This window comes from Telopea speciosissima, chromosome 4 (genome assembly GCF_018873765.1).
Source record: "Telopea speciosissima isolate NSW1024214 ecotype Mountain lineage chromosome 4, Tspe_v1, whole genome shotgun sequence".
NCBI lineage: Eukaryota > Viridiplantae > Streptophyta > Magnoliopsida > Proteales > Proteaceae > Telopea > Telopea speciosissima.
In genome coordinates, this window is record NC_057919.1 from 2,110,702 (window position 1) to 2,128,799 (window position 18,098).

At 38.5% G+C, this 18,098-nt stretch overlaps 2 protein-coding genes across 2 annotated transcripts; both read right to left on the bottom strand.

Moving 5' to 3' along the window:
* Positions 1–1,702: 1,702 nt before the first annotated feature.
* Positions 1,703–8,779, bottom strand: LOC122660527 (cyclin-T1-4-like). Its single transcript, XM_043855869.1, has 7 exons — positions 8,683–8,779; positions 6,827–7,167; positions 6,310–6,391; positions 5,331–5,465; positions 5,078–5,253; positions 4,828–4,979; positions 1,703–2,503 (listed from the first exon to the last, which is right to left on the bottom strand). The coding sequence occupies exons 2-7, from the start codon at positions 7,060–7,062 to the stop codon at positions 1,932–1,934; spliced, it is 1,353 nt and encodes a 450-aa protein (XP_043711804.1). The 5' UTR covers positions 7,063–7,167; positions 8,683–8,779; the 3' UTR covers positions 1,703–1,931.
* A 5,059-nt stretch (positions 8,780–13,838) lies between these two features.
* On the bottom strand, positions 13,839–16,489 carry LOC122658154 (alcohol acyltransferase 9-like). Its single transcript, XM_043853060.1, has 2 exons — positions 16,027–16,489; positions 13,839–14,810 (listed from the first exon to the last, which is right to left on the bottom strand). The coding sequence occupies exons 1-2, from the start codon at positions 16,453–16,455 to the stop codon at positions 13,839–13,841; spliced, it is 1,401 nt and encodes a 466-aa protein (XP_043708995.1). The 5' UTR covers positions 16,456–16,489.
* Between the last annotated feature and the right edge of the window lie 1,609 nt (positions 16,490–18,098).

Consider the following 18,098-nt stretch of genomic DNA (forward strand, 5'->3'; position numbering starts at 1 on the left):
TCATCTCAACTATATCGCTCACCTTTATATAATCATATAGAGTTTTTCACCTTAGTTTCTTCAACGCTCCAATTTCTTCAAATAGACTTTGACTTCCAAGAATTTTTTCTAAAACATTATATTTCATATGATTATGTACATAACATGGCACCTAGTTTGAGCACCAACCAGCCGACCACATGGCAAATAACTACCAATGTAATAGAAACCTCCACCAATGATGGGAGGGGAGGAGAGAGAGAGACGGTTTTCTTTTTCTCAATTAAGGAGAAGGATTTGAATCACTACTAGAACTGCTTTCTGATCTTAAGTAGTCAAGTGGTGGGTGGACCTTGGGCAGAAGAAGACTTGGGTCTACATTGGCTAAGATAAGTCCAGCCTGCAAGGATTGTAAATTACTGAATTAAATACTTTAATTATGTTGCAAACTCTCATGAACATCTTATGTGACCAACTACATTGGAGGGTGTTTGGCTGCGTCCTAACTGAAAAATTACCTCTTGCAATTTTCTGTCCGGTCCAATTCTCTAGTGCATGTAATAAGAGGGGGGTGGACCTCACCTGACAGGGGTGGAATGGTCATTGCACCCCCCCTCCCCTGTTAGGGGCACTAGGGGAACTGGACCGAGCGGAGAATTGCAGGAGATAAAGATCCCTCCTAACTCCACCTAGCAGAGGCACTTCGAATGAAACATAAATGACACTTTGTTCTTAAGCTAAGGCCTTCCCCTTCTTGCTAGCTTGGAACCTTAATTATCTTTCTGTGACTCATTTTCTTGGCAACAATGTCCCAAATATTATTTAATGGAGCAAATTTGGCCATCCTGTAAAAAGTTTTACAAGATAGACCAAATTTGATCCATTAATTTTTAGAAATTTTTTTTTTTATACGATTCTTGTTTAATGTTATAATCTATTGAGATTATTAGCTTTCCCTTTGCTCCATGGATTCATAATATTTAATTAGTTGCCAGCTCTTTTACCCAGGAAAAAAAAAAACAGATATTGCTAGCTCAACCGCTTTACCATTTTAATTTTGATCTCGCTGCTGTTGAGTATTTGAGATGGAACACAAAGCCAAGTGGTTTGCTTGTTGCAACAGAGGGTACTTCAAAACAACTCCCTCTAATACCATATGCTTATATGCCTTCCAACCAAATCTTCCACCGGAGAGGCTTTATCTGCTTCATGGAGCATCATTATGCACTTAAGAATTGACTTCCAAACCCAGAAATTCTATCAAGATCTGTTCATTGAGCTGCAACAAGCAACAAGAACCCTAACGAAAGCCAAACCGCCAACCCTGTTTTCCCTTATAGGAAGACCTGGAAAAGGCAGAAGAACTAAACAACGTTGAAAGTTCCCAACAGCGTTAGCATTAGTTACAACATATCAACTGTAATGAAGAACCACATTTAGTAGAAGAGAATTTAGTACGAGGCCTAGTTGATTTGAGTTGAGGCTCTAGCAATCAATAAATTTTAATAAACACCAAGCATGAAACTGTCCGAACCCAATGATCGCACGAAATTAATTTTTTCTTTTTGTTAATCAAAGCTTCACAATTACCTATTCGTTACAAGAAATAAACTGTTGAAAGATAAATGAAAAAAAAAATAATGAATTACATAGAACCACAAAATGTACAAATATAAACTGTGATTAGAATGCAAATACAATGATAACAAGATTGTTGTTACAAAAAATAGTATAACTGTGTCAGAGAGAAAGAAGAAAAAGAATCAGATCCAACCCTAATCTCACCTAGATTAATTGATGAGTCACAGATAAAGTAGAGAGTCCAGACTTCCAATCAACACATTCTCTAGTTGACGGATTCAATAACCTTTTATTGTTTCCTCCTTTCTTATTGGACAGGTAAAAGGCCTTGTAATAATTAATTTGAGCCTCAGTTCAAATCCAAGCATTCATCAAACCATCCTTTGTCTCCTTTCTCCAGATGCAGACTCCAGCTTTAAACCATTTTCTAGTTCCCTTTCCATCCAGGCATCATCATCATCATCCATTGCTACAACAACATTCCTTGAAGCCCCATCACATCTCCTCCTCTTTAACGTCTCTCTAATGCGAACCTTGTCGAAATCACTGAGGCCAACATTAACAGACACCATCTTACAACTTGATAAATGATCGGTATCTAACACCCTCGCCTGAACCTCACCCTCTGCAGATGCATCGTCATCTTCAACAACACTGTTCCTGCTTCCACTGTCACTTGTCCGACATTGTGGCAGTTCTCCTTTTCCATCAACAGAGCTAGAAGTGTCTTTCTTACTTGTTGACAGGGCACCTCCACCTACATCTCCTTCGGAACCTTGACTTGAAATAGAAGCTGCATTGGACCCACTTAGAACACAAGATTGTGAACTGCAGGAAACTGCCTTCTCAACAAATGTAGCATTGATTGCCTTCTCACGCGCAGAAGGAATTGAAGTTTTTTTGTTCTGCTGCTCAAACAACCCAAGCATCTGCTGGATAACCTCTGAAATCATTTGAAAAACGAAAAAATAAGAGACCGCTAAGGTGAACAGAAAAATACCTCAGGGTGGATTAAAATGTTCATATTAGAGAGAGGAAGAATCCCCACCAAGGATTGAATAAACAGAAATCATGGTGTAACTTAATTGTTACGTAATTGTTACTTAGTCTAATATAATCTATCCACTAAAACCATTACGTAGTTGTCACCCAATGCTTCCCAATCACACTCAAGTCACCAATCTTTCACATTTATCAGTTGGGCCTCAGAAAACGAGTAAGCAGGCATTACGATTAAAGAACTTAGGGATCAAGTGTGTTTGCAGGACAGAGGAATAAGAAAATGTGTTATTTGCATAAGTTCAGTGGAGGGATTGCCTCGATTCAAAGAAAGAGATGAAAATAAAGTTTATCTAACCAATATCTTTCAACTCCAAGAACTTAAACTAGTCAATAAAATGACATAAAATCATTTCCACAAAAACATCCAAAACAATAGTAATATTAATTTATGATCCATAATTCTTTATTTTCGGTCCTCTAACATTTCTTAAAATATCACTTAACTAATAATTTTCTGTGGCCAACATAATCAACGAGATGATCATAATTTACATATAATTCACATACAACTAGAGAAAGCTACAGTGTATTCGACATTCAACAGGTATATCTACAAGTCAACATTTACCTGATACTTCAAATAATTAGAGCTAATCAAATTTAATGCATCAAGACTCCTGCAAATATTACATCCTAACACCACCAACCGGCCATCTGTATCCCTCCAGTAAACATTCCCTATTAATGCTCCAGTGGATTTTGATTACTTTTATCTACTCAATACCCATTTGCCGAACCAATATAGCTTTCTGTGGCTTGAGACTCTCAACCCAATCAATAAACTGATCGACCTACAACCTCTCCTCCATACAAATTACTTAATACATTATTTCCCCAAGTGTTTAAAGCTGCTGCATCATATACTTACCTATCTGTAGTTGAGTGGGCTATAACAGCCCTATTAGGTCCAAGTGGTCAGACAGTCAGACTGTTCTCTTCATTGAAGGCACTCGTGCAAATCATAGTTGTCAAGGCGTCGCCTTGGTCACCTAGTTGGTGTCGCCTTAATTTTGGGCCCTCTCCAACGCCTTGGGTCGACTAGACGCTGCGGCAGAGAAGTCACATAATGGGCTTATTTTATTGGAAATAAGCCTTGGGTGGGGACGTTGGGTTATGTATACATTGGGCCTTTGATTTTATGTGTTTTCTTGTAATGGGCCACTTTAATGGGACTAAAATATGGGTACAAGGAAGGCATACGGGATTAGGCTTAGTAGTAGCTTATTTTCATATATTTAGGTAGTTAAGTGTATTTTCATATTCCTATGCAGATTTATTCTTTTCTTTGTTTGTAGTTCCAAAGTCTTGGAACAAGTCTCTAGTTTTCTTGGGGGTGGGGTTCAATGTATTTGAGTTTATATTATCTATGTATGGGTTTTAGTTTCTAGGTGTGGGAATTCTAATTAAACTTGGAATTCCAACAGTCTTTTTGATGTAATCGAAGAGGCTATTAAGTCTCCTCCTAAGCTATACAATGGAATGGTGGTTGCTGTTTCAGAACCCAGAATTTTGAAAACAAATTTCCTCTTTTGAGAATCCTTATGAGAAACCAGAGCTGTGAGACTCAGCAACCCAGGTGGGACTCCTGCGGATTGGCCTAGGTGGGACTCCTACGGCTGGTAGACTGGTGGGACTCCAGCTCTACGATCTAGCTATCCCATTTCATACCTACCTATTCTCTTCCAGATTCGATCTTGGCTTGCTTACCCTCTCGGGTTTGCATCAGATGCTGTGACAACTATGGTGAAAATATAGGATTAAAAAGGTACCTAGATGGTAGACCATAAACTTAGACCGTGTGCTAGTAAATAAAGGTTATAGGACCGAATATTCAAATAGAGTTCATTCCCAGGCCAAATTGCAGTTTGATATCATATTTTCACTACTAAGTGTCTAGTCTAGTTTTTCACTCATGCTGTATCCTGGCTCAGCAAAAGTATCAAAAATTGGCCGCAGGTAGTACCCAACATGATAGATACTTGGTACAATGATCCATAAGTTCAAACCGGCAAGCGCTTCACAAAACCACATGTACCACTATATCCCAGTAAATCTCACTGTGACTTAACAGTCCACACATTCATTTCCTAGTTCCACACACTAATAAGTTGAAAGTTTTAATTTTAGAATCATGATCATAGAATGAGGAGAAAGCTGATTACAAAGATGAATAATAAATAAAAGTAAGGCATGTAGAGACTATACCTTCCAATCGTTGAGGTGAAACATCAAACTCCAACCACCAAGCTTTTCCTCTATCTGCAGACAGCTTCACTTTATGAAATTTTGCAGCAAGGAACAAAGAGCCAGCTGCGATGTAATGCGGTTTGTACTGCAAGCACAATGTTGTCCAGAGCCTATATATCCAGTCCTAATCAAATTTCAGATGCTAAAACATAGATAATAAGAAATAGCAAGGTAGTCAATAAACAAAAGAAATGAGCAAGAACTTTACCAATCATTCACAAAATTCCATGCCACTTTTACAAGGTCATTACGGGAAATGTTTAATCTCTTTAAAGCTGCAACAAGTGGCTTGTATGGATGTTGAATATTGAGATCAAATGCTATAGTTGCAAGTAGAAGTCTCTCCCCAATTAAAATTAGTTCTTTCTGTCTCTCATAAACTTCCTGTACAAAATATGGAGCACAAGCCAATTTAAACTACAAGGCACACAGAAAAACACAGAAAAGCATATCAGCCACACCTTATTTTTTATTCTTTGTGCAGCAAGAGGATCTCTCCTGTAGATTATCTCATAAGACACAACAACAGTGTCCCTCAGCAACCGTGGAGTTTCTTCAACCTTGCTTGCAAGAAACATGCATACTGAAGCAATTGTCTGGAAAAAAAAAAAAGATCATCGTCAGATAAAAAGGAAAGCTGTCTTGAAGGAAACAGTAAGGCTATCAAAAAGAGAACTTGCATGTGTATTCATAGGATATATGTATGTAAAATACAGAGAAAAGCTCAGAAACACGACCATCAGAATCAAAGAAATGATATCATATGTATCAATACATTGTAAATGAAGTCCAGTCACTCCAGTGGTCTCTTAACATATACATAGCCAATTCTCTTCAACCGAACTCTTCACCCCATCTCCTAAACTCTCTCTCTCTCCCCATGTTTCCTAGTAAAATTAGTTTAAAAACCCCTTGATCCCTCGCATAAATTATCCTATCCTGAAATTTGCTTTCCAAATTTCCTGACAAAAATTCCATTACAGGGCAACTAATTGACAAAATAGCTAACAAAAGTGTATTTCATGATTCTTCTGAGGGGTTTATTCTACTGTTTTGCATTCTTAGCCAACCAAAATGCCATAAGGAGGAGGAAAGAATAGATTTTACTTATGTATTCATAAATAAGTACTTTCAATTTATCTGGATGCAACTATTTTAATATCTTTTTGAATTTATCTAAACGGATGCATTATGTAAGTTTCCACTGCTCACTGTGTTTAATGTGTATTTTCACACCTGAAGCAAATGCATGCACATTATCTAAGTCATAGGTTATTATAACTCATATCACCAATAAAGATGTAATGAAGCAAGGGGGGTTATAATCATTAAAGAGCGTACCCAGTACATGAGGCTCCTGCCACACTGCTGCGTCTGGGGGGGTTTATAATCATTAAACAACAAAATTACTGAAAAGAACATACGATGTGTAACATGCACCTGCCATTCATTTTTTGCATGAGATTGGTGCATATAGAACCGGTGGCATAAAATCATCGCTGTCGCAATTGTTAATTGGGGTCTGCAACATAAACCATCATTCATGAGTTCATTTGTGCATAATGTTATTGCAGAACATCTAACTTGTAAAAAAATGCACAAAATGGAACATAAGGCTTACAACAAAAGTAAAATACGGTCAGAGGCACCCAAGTTTGGAATTTGGACTTAGATAACTTTTGGAAGGTTTACAACCTTAAATATTTTATAATGGCTGCCAAACAGTGCAGCAGGACAATTCTAGAATTTTTTCGAGTCCTCCAAGAGAAAAAGATAAATCATTTCTGTCAAGCACACTTCAGTCTTTTAGTCAAACAAAAGATCATCATGTTCATGTCAATTAAAAAAGCTGAAAGTTCAGGGGGGGAACTGCAGCTGTTGCTTAAACTAGCCAAATAGCTCATGTGGTTCCATAAAAATTGAAGCATTACTTAATAGAAAAGGATTACGGCCTTACATTTTAAGCTTCATGCCCAACTCCTGAATAAATGAACAGTATAACTTGCGAAGTTGGCTCTCTTTCTTATAATCAATCCCATCCTTTCTAGATGGCGAACACTCTTCTATTTCTTGTCTACTAAAATACCACCTGGGTGCACAGTGAGGCCCTTCTGATGTATAATTGAACACCATGTAGGCTCCATTTTCCATACTCCCATGCTGAGAAGGATTCCCTAGCAGTTGCCCTGCCATGGTCACCTTCTCTTCACAATAGAAATAAATATGCAATATGAAACTGCCAGCCACTGCCAACCAATTCTCTGTTTACTTCAGATTCATTTGTGGGTCTCCAACTTCCTGTACAAGACAAGTAGAAGCTTGGTATGAAAAAGGGATATTGTAATGCATTTTCCATACTATTAGATTGGTACAACACTGGTTAGATAGAAGGATGTTATAATGCATTTGCATTAGAGCAACAATAAAAGCAAGCAGATTAGATGTCCAAATATTATAACTTCACAATTGCGGATCACCAACACAATAGGCCAAACAATTGCAATCCAAGAATGAAATGACATCTGTGGTTAATAGTTGTACCTTACCCATGACTCTTTGGGGTCTGGAGCTTCTTGCTGCAGATGTGAGGAACAGTTCCAGTGTACGTTCACACATACTCCGTTTACGAGGTAAAGAATAAACTGAACTATACAAGACTTCAAATGTTTCCAAATCTTGCATTGTTTCCTATAGCGATCATAGGGTTTTTCCAATTCAAAATTTCAGGTAGCTACCAAATATCTAGTTTCTTGGCAGTTTTCAAAGAGAAAATAAAAACACCATACATTTGAGAGCATTTATTGTCTGCATTAACTTAGCATTCAGAAAGGGCGTGAGGTTGAGGGAGTTAGAACTTTATTTAGAATATCCAACCTAGACAGAGGTTGCCATTTGAGTTTTGATTTGTCAATCTGCCTATCAAGAAGCTTGTTTTCTGGAGTTGCAAAACTCTAGAGCCTAAGTTTGCAAAAACTCAAAAGAACTCTTTGCGACTTTGAGTGAGTTAAAAAGTTAGTTGAAATCCTTGAAACAACTAGATTTGGTTATTATCCTAGGAAAGAACTCTGTTGATTGTGAATCCAATAAAACAGTAGGTGATTTCCCACCGTGTGAGTGGGATTTTGGGTTGCAAGTGTCTGTTTTGAGTATAATTACTGGGTTAGTTGTGAGGGCAGGAAAACAATAGGTGATTTCCAATCATTGAAGGGAGCCGTAAAGGTTTGGATAGCACTGGACAAAGTTATACTGCAATGAAAAGTTCACGTTGGGCACGGAATGTAGTAGGCATTTGCGGAACCACTATAAATACTATCTTTTCGTGGTTGTGTTTTTAGATTCTAGTAGCTTATTTGCATCCTCTAAATTAATGTATATAGGATTAGCAGCTCCAATTCACTCCCTCATGGGATACATCTTTTGATCAACAATTTCTTCTTGCATTGCGCAAAAGAAACCACAAAACAGCAGTTCAGTAAGGTCGGAAAAGGTTCGCTCATGCTAAGACGAAAAAATCTGGAACTTCGGAAGTCTCACAAATTCGCTCTCATAAAGTGTGAACCTAAAACTAGCAGGAATATATGGACATGAAAATTGGACAACTATTTTAAGGGAATCCAACTAAACTGCTACTTGTGATCCTTAGAACAGATTCTCGTTTCACTCAAACAAAATAGTATATGGAAATTCGGGGTCAGACATTTAACGGAACATTAATTTAAACATAAATTCAAGAAGAAGTAAAGTTTACTACTTTTTAGAAATTCCGAGCTTCATTTATAAGAATCGAGCAACGTAAGGAAGGGACACAGGTACCTGAAGCTCGTGATCACCTTCAAATAATCAGATTGTTGAAGTCCTTCTGAGAGCTCGGAAATCGCTCCCTGATGATAAAAACCAAATAGGGCTTGAATTACTAAAAAACAGGGAAAACCCTAAATAACCGCTAAGTCTTTCAGCTTATTGACTTCGATGATACAACAGCGATGATTCCCTTGGGCCGGCCAGTTTCATACCTGCTCAGTAATTTCAGTAACGCGTTTTAGGTTTTCTTTCCAAGCAAGTTTTAACACGTTTTACGGTTTTTTTCTGCACCGGCCCGAACAATTAAGAGTGATTCAGGCTACAGTACGTCAAAGGTCATGCTTGCCGTGGTAAGAATATCAAGAGCCTTAGGCTTTGCTTAATTGCTTACGCCTCCCCCCAAGGTTATTAAAATTGGAATTTAAGTCGAATTGGCCAGAATTGGTCCTGAACCAGAATCGAATTGATCTCAAAAACCCTAGAATCGATCGGTCTTTAGATATGAAAACTCAACAACTTGATATCCAAAACCTTAGAATCAACTGTGTCAAATTGATCAGAATTGGGATCAATCATGACTGATTCGAGTGATCTGATTCCAATTTTTGAAACAGCACACCACACTCTGAGGTGTAACATTTGTTTTGTGATGTTGAATTGGGCCCTGAATATGTGGCCCCATGCCTTTTTCAAGACATCCAATGGTATGGCATGTAAATTCCACCCTACACTAGTGTCATAGTGAATTTTCTCCCGAATTAAATTTTAGACGAGCTAATAACTCCGTGTCTCCATATCTATGCAATCGGATATTTCCATGTCATTTAATCTTCATTCATTTGTTGTTGCTAGCATTTAGAATGGATGTAGGTGGTTAATGTGATAAAAGTGTCAAACACTCATTTTACTAGTCAAGTTGATCCTGAATAGGGGTGTCAATCGGTCGGGTTCGATTGATCATAATCGGGCCTAGTCGGACCTCACCAATTTTACAAGCTGCACCGTGTCCGATCGTTTAAGCATTCGGGCTTGCCTTGGGCAGGCATGGTACGGTTTCATTTCTGTCGATCGATATTCGATCTTTAATCGGGGCAGCCTTATTCAGGCTAAACGGGCCTAAACCGGATCTAAAACGGGCTAATGAATCGTTTAACTCAAAACGGTCTCTAAACGGTGTGGGTTTACTAATTGATATCTAACATAAAAACTAAAACTAAGTCTCATCTCACCTACGTTAAGTGTATCTAACTAATAAATGTCAAAGACCAACAAAGAAACAAACAAAAAAAAAGAAATTTGGAAGGAAGGGAAGGGGTAGTTTATAAGTTAAAGGATCGATTGGGTCGGGCTATAACAGGGCGGTCTAGGTCGAGCTTGGAATCGGTCGGTCCGATCGGACGCCCAACAGGCTAGGAACCCACACCGGGACCGCCCGATTACTAAACGTGTCGGGCTTAAGCTCGATATGTTTAATAATCGGGCCGGGCCGGATTGGGCTTTAACCGGGCAGGCTAGGTCGGGCCTGGCGGGCCGGGCCTGGAATTGACACCCCTAATCCTAAAACAAGGTTAGAAAGCGATTATAAGCAATATTTGTACCTTTTTTTTTTTTTGGGTAACTTTTAACTCATTTTTAAGCAATTCCTCATTTGTTTTGAGGTTGGTCTATGATCCCTTATAACATGAATCCACCCATGTCTAGCGTATGGTATATTTGGTGGAATTTAAACACCATTATGCCAAGTAGAGGAGGAATGTAATAATCCAAATCTTACACGAGGCAATAATTTCTACACGGTCTACCTACGAAGGGCTTTTTATATGGTTAAAATATTTGTCATATACTCATATGTCAGCACGTATGGACCCCAAATTTCGTGAGCAGATAAACCATGTGGTTGTTCATTGCTCACATGTCAAATTTCATCCCAATTGAGTTTTCATGTGGCAAAATAAAGTTCAGAAAACTCAATGACTCTCAAGAGGGTGTACATCAAGAAAAGGACTACGGGGAGGGGAGGGTGCGCATCAATATACGAATTCATACAAATTAGTGGGAGGGTCATTGATTCAATTAGGGTCTAAAATTTGACATAGTCCTAACTTAGGCCTTGTCCTCTCTATCGAATGACAATAATTGCTACATCATCCTTCCATATGACGCAATGAGGTGGGTTTAAGGAAGTCTTTCCCCGATTTTTTTCCTCTAAGGTTCCCTCACCCATACGGTTGTGAGGTTCTCTTTAGGGATGTTCGACACGTGTCAGAGAGAAATCCAAGGGTTGGCTTTTCAAATATAGTTTACATTGGTGGTTTCCAATGAACGTGTGACTCTCTCTCTCTCTCCTCTCTCAACTCTTTCCTCAAAACCAGACTTGTCTCTCTCCTCTCTCCACGTAAGCAGTTTTCCAATGAAACAGCAACTCTCATGTCTCCTCTTTCCCGCTCTCGTCTCTCTCCTCTCTCTATACTACTTCCAAAAATCAACCAAGAGCGCGCCTTGGAGAAACTCCGGTGAAGCCGATGGCTGTTATCCTTCCTTCTTTCTCCATCCATCCGTCCTTGGTGGTTCCATAAACGATATTCCATCCTCCACCGTTTGGATCTTCGATTCTCGATTCAGTCGATGGGAAATCGGTCCCAAAATATGTGTCGGTAGGGAATTCGCCACTGCTGATGTTCTCAATGGAAAAATTTATGTCATGGGAGGTTGCTTGGTGGATTCCTGGGCTCGATCTACTAATTGGGCGGAAGTGTACCGACCGAGCTTGATTTGGGGTGGAGGGGGAGAGTTGTTGTTGTTGATGGGGTTTTGTGTTGCTATGAATATTTGGGGAAAATCAGGGGTTACAACGTGAAGGAGGGCATATGGAAGGAATTGAAAGGTGTGCAGAAGGATTTGCCCAAGTTCTTATGTGCCTTTGGTGATCTGATGTGATTAAAAGGTGATAAGAGCCTAAGTAGATTATAAAAAAGAAAGGAAAAAAACTCTATTCATTCAAATTTTTTTGGGTTTACTGATTTTCTGTAGCAGCAAGGATGGACTAACAAAATGGTTTGCTAAGGGATTTTCCATGGGAAAACTAGAGAGTTTTTTTTTTATTGATATAGGACAACAATAGGGTAACCCTCAACTGAGTTGAAACTTGGAATGAAAATGAAGATTATGGATTTCATGACAAGAACAGAGATTGATTTATTGGCTATGGTTCAAAGAGATTAAAAACAAAACAGAAAAACAGTAGAATGTGTAACATTAGAGAAGAAAGAAGTAACTATAAGCTTTCCACAAGAATCCATGATGGTGTTCTTTGAATCTATGATGAGTCCACTAGTGATTGGAAGGAAAATTAATTTTCTTGAATCCCCATAAAAATAAATACATTTCCCACCTTCAAAATCATATTTCCTTTCCATCATGTTGAATCTCCATATTCTGGAAAACAGTTGCATAAGTATTAGTTTGTTAGATCATGTCTTATGTATCCTCCAATTCATTAGTTGAAGAAAATGAAGCAAATAATATCAGGCTTCAATTTCATGATAGGCTGTGTTACATGTATGAGGGGATCTCACGAGCTGACAAAATCGTTGGTGCTTCTCTCTTCGTTTTTTCTTTGGAAATAGTATAGAGAGAGGAAAGAGAGGAGAGAGACAAGAGAGAGAGGAGACGTGAGAGTTGCAGTTTCATTGAGAAACTGCAAACGTGGAGAGAGGAGAGAGAAGAGAGTGGTTTTGAGGAAATAGTGCAGAGAGGAGAGAGAGAGAGAGAGTCACTGGTTGTTTGGGAACCAATATCGTGAAGTGTATTTCACCTCACAACCGTTGGATTTCTCTCTGACACGTGTCAAACATCCCTAAAGAGAACCTCACAGCCGTATGGGTGAGGGAACCGTAGCGGAAAAAATCCGTCTTTCCTTAGTGGGTCATTCAAAGGTCATTTTTTTGTATTATTCTACCTCAACTATGAAACATCTAATGAGTACAACTCATTGAAATCTTTCTATCTAAATTTTCACTTTTTCTGGTTGTTAAGAACATCATTTTGATCAAGATATACAAAATAATATAACTATTGTCTGTTTGCACCCCAAATTTGAGAGAAAAATATGTTAATGAGCTAAAAAATATATAAAAAGTATAAAGTGTAGGGGTTGATGAACTTAAATTCATAATCTAGAAGGGCATGTTCAGATTGTCAATTATTCGGGCCTTGTTGAAGTATTTGTTTTGCTCCCCATGTATTGACTAGACATGTAAGATACCAATAGAAGTAGTGGGCAACATATAGTTGGACTTGAATGGGGGTGAAGAAAGATGCAAAAGCACTAATTAAGTGGTGACTGCGTTAGTTTGTCTTATTAAGGGAATTGATTGTAGAAGATAAGGTTTTTCTTTTGTAAAGATAGCCATATCTTCTTGCACTATATAAATATTTTAGTGAAATTAATAATCATGCTCTAGGAAATCCAAGGAAAAATCTTATGACTCAACTTCCACATAAACCACATAATAGTTTTCTTATTTCAAGTGTTAGGTTTCAATCAGAAAAAACTTTTGCCCTGTGGCAAGAAAGAAAGAGCTAGGTTTTCCTATTCTATAACTATTTCGATTCAATCTGAATACCAAAAAAAATGATTGACATTCGGAAGAGACACATTTGTAAATTTTATATACATTTTTATATAAAAATTTGTGTGCTCTAAGTGAAACCTGTCAACTTTAGAACCTTTTGAGCCTATGATTTCAATTATATCTTTAACAAAAGTTATTTTTTGTCTAATTCATATTGAGAATAATTTATTCACATCGAATTAAATTTGGGATTTTGAGGGTCTTTCATATGCTAGTTGGGCTGTTCTATGTACGAGTTCGAGCTTTTGAGATGAAAAACCTAACAATTTATAAAGATAAATTTGAAAAGTAATCATGGTTGAATCTTGATATTTTAATGGCCAAAATTTAGTCTAAAGTAGGTAATGAAAGTTGTTTAAATTTCTATTCAAAGTTTTAATAAAATTATCAATATGACATCAAATGAAGATGAATATACAACTCAAAACAATGAGATACTTGGTGGATCCTCTGTCACATGGTGTCATGGTCTAACCGATGCATTGCCATGTGACAAATAGAAGCATATTGAAGGGGGAGGAATTAACCGTAAAATCAATTACAATGCAAGAAAGTTTGGATTTCATCTCTTCCATTCTCCCTAATTTCTTCTTCTTCCTCTTCTCTGTGGGTGAAATCCTTCATGTAGTACTCAAATTTCTCTGCAACACTCTCCGGTACCGACACCAATACACGAACCCCATCCAAGTCACCGACGAGCGGCAAGAAAATGCAGTAGATCTCACTAGCTAAGGGACCCATGTGGATAGGCTTTCCTTCCCCAAAATCCAAATCCTCTAACCCTAATTTCGCCCATTGAGATATCACGAAACTCATGGATAAGTCTGGTTTCACACGTCTCTCCTCTAGATAATCGATCATGGACCTTATGTATTCTTCTGTGAGCACCGCCTTGGCTTCTTGCACTAGTTTCACTCCATGGTGGATGTTAGGGTAATTAGTTCCCACCAATTCCTTCACCGTCGTCTCAGCACACCCTAGCACGAACCCATTGCCGTAATAACCCCTTGGTAGCTCTGGCTTCAATCTTTTCCTTACATTCACAGAGAACAAGAGCTTTATCTTCAGAGATGGTGGTGGGCTTAGGGATTGAATCCACGATCGCCATGTGTGCGATGCCAAGACCTCGAATGAAGTGCATTTGAGCGATGGCACACAGAGCCTCTTGAGGTGAAGGATCTGAGAGGGGCTGAAAGTTAAGCTTATGGGGACGAGTGACTGTGACTGGGATTGAAGCACCTCTTCCAGCCATTGAGACTGAATTCCGGTGCCGGTGGTGGTGGTGGTGGTGGTGGTGTTGTATTCCGGGTGTGTGAATGTTATGTCTGGAGGGTTTCTTGGTCTCAACATGTGGCGATCGTGGAATGGTGAGATAGGGAGAGGATCACTGGACTTGGTCGTGAGGTGGGCCCATGCTTGCAAGAATTGAGATGTGCCGATCCCATCACAAAGGCTGTGATTGATTGCAGTGCATAGAATCATTCCTCCGCCATTAAGATTTGTCACCTGTAATAGTTTAAACAGCAGGGTTTAAGATTTAAGAAATCGGTTCCAAGAAATGTGCCGTGCCGTGCCCTGCCACGTATAGTCAATGCTCAACAATTGTTCTATTTATTATCATTTAGTAGTATATGAAGAATATTTTTACCACACCTTATTGGTCTTATTACTGGACCCTCATAAATCATATGATGAATGTATGGTACATATCGCGGTTTCACTGCTTTGATGTTTCGATGAATCCCATAGCCCCAATCCACCTAGGCTAATTATAATTAGAACTTGGGAGAGGATTCCCCACAATGCCAATGTGGTGAGCAATCTGCATTTTTTCACATCAATAACAATGCAAAAAATGATATCATCCACATTGAGGTTACTGGGTCAAAACAATAGATCGAGAAAATAATGAAGAACTTAGAGGACAATAGTTCCCTGGCCTTGTGGTATCTTTTCCCTTAAAAATTATAACTGGCTTGCACAAGGAAAGGAAAACACCTATGAAGCAATGGAAATAGGAGATTATGGATTTAATTCATACTCATCATACGTATCAGCCAATCCATATCAGTCAGTTATTAATATTGATTGTGAGCCTGTGACCGATATTGATACGACTAAAACCGTATATGTAAAGCGCTTGCAAGCAAGGTTTTAGTAATTGGATCGGTCCAAAACAGACAGGTTTAATCGTGGCAAAGAAGCTTTTGATTCGTGCGTAACGCAGAGGTCATGTACGAGCCCATGAGGGGATTTAGTAGGCCTAAAGTCGGATACCCTTTCTGTCTCCAAAAATTAAAAATAAAAAAATTGAATATTTTTTTAAAATTTTTACGCCTATCCATACCTATCCACTGATAGAGGATCGATCAGAAATCGGATACGCCCGATCCGATACCGGTTCCTCAAACCATACTTGCAAGTGAGTTCAGATGTTCCATTTCATTCCCAAGTCCCAACCACATTTTGGCGAAATCCCACGTGACATGACGGCTACGGCCATACCTGAATAGCAAACCCACCACCACCTGGACCTGACCCTCTCGTACCCTCTGACCTGCTTCTACGCTGAGGTTCTTACTCTTTCAAAAAACGACAAAAATTGGTTTCCTCCTTTACCAGTTTATTTATTTCTTTCTTTCAGAAACTGAAACAAACAAGTGCAGAGAAGCAGAGAAGCAGAGAAGCAGAGGAGCAAAGGATAGGGAAATCTAAAACTGACCTGAATCAGGAGAGGAGGGATATCCAATAAGTTTCGGGCTTCCACCCTATACAAGAGTTTCCTCCAAGACCGGTTCGGTCGCCTTGAAGCTTCTAGGAATTCTTCAGCCGTAAAATCCATGAAAGCTTCGGCGAACAGAGCACCTTCTCCATTACAATCAACCTCGAATTTTCCTTCATCTTCTGCACTAATCCTTAACCTCCCTGCTAAAGGATAGTAATCGACAAGAACCCGTGACAGAGAACACTTCAGGTTTTCTACGTTTACTGATTTCCTGTAAAGGTATACATATTTAATGGAGAACCTCAGAAACTTCTGGTCATCAAGGTTGGAGAGATAAAGACTATGTCTTGGGGTTGGGCTCCATGGGCGAACTAAACTGGGTTGGTTTTGATAATCACAATCTGGGATTTCAGAAGACCCAAACATGGTTGAAGAATGGGTTACACTTAATTACTCTATATTTCCTCTTAAGCACAGAGACTCAGAGACAGGGGAATGAAGGGTTAGAGGGAAGGGAACGAGTGAGGAGGTGAACGAGAAGGAGAAGGCATTTTTGTAGATACCACCACGAACAGAACAGTAATGTGTCACCCTCAGATCTAGAGTTAAATTTGGCAAATGTACGATTGGATTCTGTTTCATTCCCCCTCTCTCTTTCTCTCACTCACTCAGGAATAACTCCTTGGTCCTTGGCAATCTGCCGGTATGGCTATCTCTCTGTCTTTATTTGGTTCTTACAATCTAATGGTCCAGTCACTCTATATATGGTGAACTAATATTCTTCTGAGTTTTCACGTTGGACCATTTATATCTGACGTGCAATAATTATTTTTGTGGAAATCAAACAGTTTTAAAAAAACTAAAGAATAGGAAGCTAAAAAAAAAAACAGTAGTGAAAATGTGTTTTAATTTAAATGAAGAGAGAAGTTCTTTGAAGGGGATACAGTCTCACGCCCAGATATAATGAGAGGTAAAATGACGGCTCCACCCCCATGAAAGGTAGAAATCCTATCCTTGAGATGCTAGCATGAGCTTTCATTAGCTGTCGTGCATATGTGGTTCCTACGCTCCCCCTTTGATTAATTATGGGTGAGATACAACTCACCATTAAAAGTAGGGTTGTCAAATGTTGGTTGGGCCTGGTCTCGGTCTTGTTGAATTGGTCTTTAGGTTAGACTAGGCCAAATTGAAGCTGAACCGATAAGGGAAGGCTCACTTTTTATCCATTTTGGCCCAGCTTTATTTCAATTTTCTCAAGATTTTATCGGTTTGATAACAAGCTGAGTCATATTTAGTTTTAGATTTACCTTGTATATATATAAATGACTATGAAAAAAAACATAGCATTTCTTTTATATTTTTGGTTTATATCGTTTTTTATTCGTTTCAATCGATTAATTCAGTTGATATGATATGGTTCAATTTTTAATCGATTTCATAATACCCAAAACCAAAATCAGCCCAGTAAGAAATCGATTCAATTAAGGTCGGTTTCTACAGGTTTGTCCAATTTGTTTTGTTTTTTTTGGATTTTTTTTTATTAAAAACCTAGTTATTAAGAAAATATTATTAAAATTATTATAAATTTTTAAGAAGAAAAAACGTTAATCGGTGTTATACCTCGGAGTGTTCCTTTCAGCCTTTCCAAGGGGCAGCGCAGGGCTGTGTCCGGACGCAGATCCTTTTTCCAAGTTTGAAAATCAGATTATTCACTTCCAAATTGAGAGAACAGAAAACACAAAACGGAGAAAGTAGAAACTAGGGTTAGTAATGGAAGTGCATTCAATTCTTGAGGTCTCAACTTTTAAAAGTTGAAGGCTATGATCTTATGATGGCCACTATATGATGCCTACAGAGAAAATGGGACCCACGATATCTCCTTATTTTTACATATTTCTGAAAAGGATAGCAAAGGTAAGGAAATTGTGGAATCTATCTACGTATCCTCACAGCCGTCAGATGAACACGGGTTTGATTTCCGTTCAAAGTTCCTTATCAATTGTCACATCAATCACAACAATTTTTTTTTTTTTGTTTTTTACCCAACTCTTTGGGTGCCCACTGCCGAC

Excerpts from the sequence above, each read along its gene's own strand:
- LOC122658154 (XM_043853060.1), bottom strand. The coding sequence starts at position 16,455 with ATGTTTGGGTCTTCTGAAATCCCAGATTGTGATTATCAAAACCAACCC. Across the intron at positions 14,811-16,026 it reads TCCCTCCTCTCCTGATTCAG|GTGACAAATCTTAATGGCGG; the intron begins GTCAGTTTTAGA and ends AAACTATTACAG.
- LOC122660527 (XM_043855869.1), bottom strand. The coding sequence starts at position 7,062 with ATGGCAGGGCAACTGCTAGGGAATCCTTCTCAGCATGGGAGTATGGAA. Across the intron at positions 5,466-6,309 it reads ATGCAAAAAATGAATGGCAG|ACAATTGCTTCAGTATGCAT; the intron begins GTGCATGTTACA and ends TTTTTTTTCCAG. Across the intron at positions 5,254-5,330 it reads CACAAAGAATAAAAAATAAG|GAAGTTTATGAGAGACAGAA; the intron begins GTGTGGCTGATA and ends TATTTTGTACAG.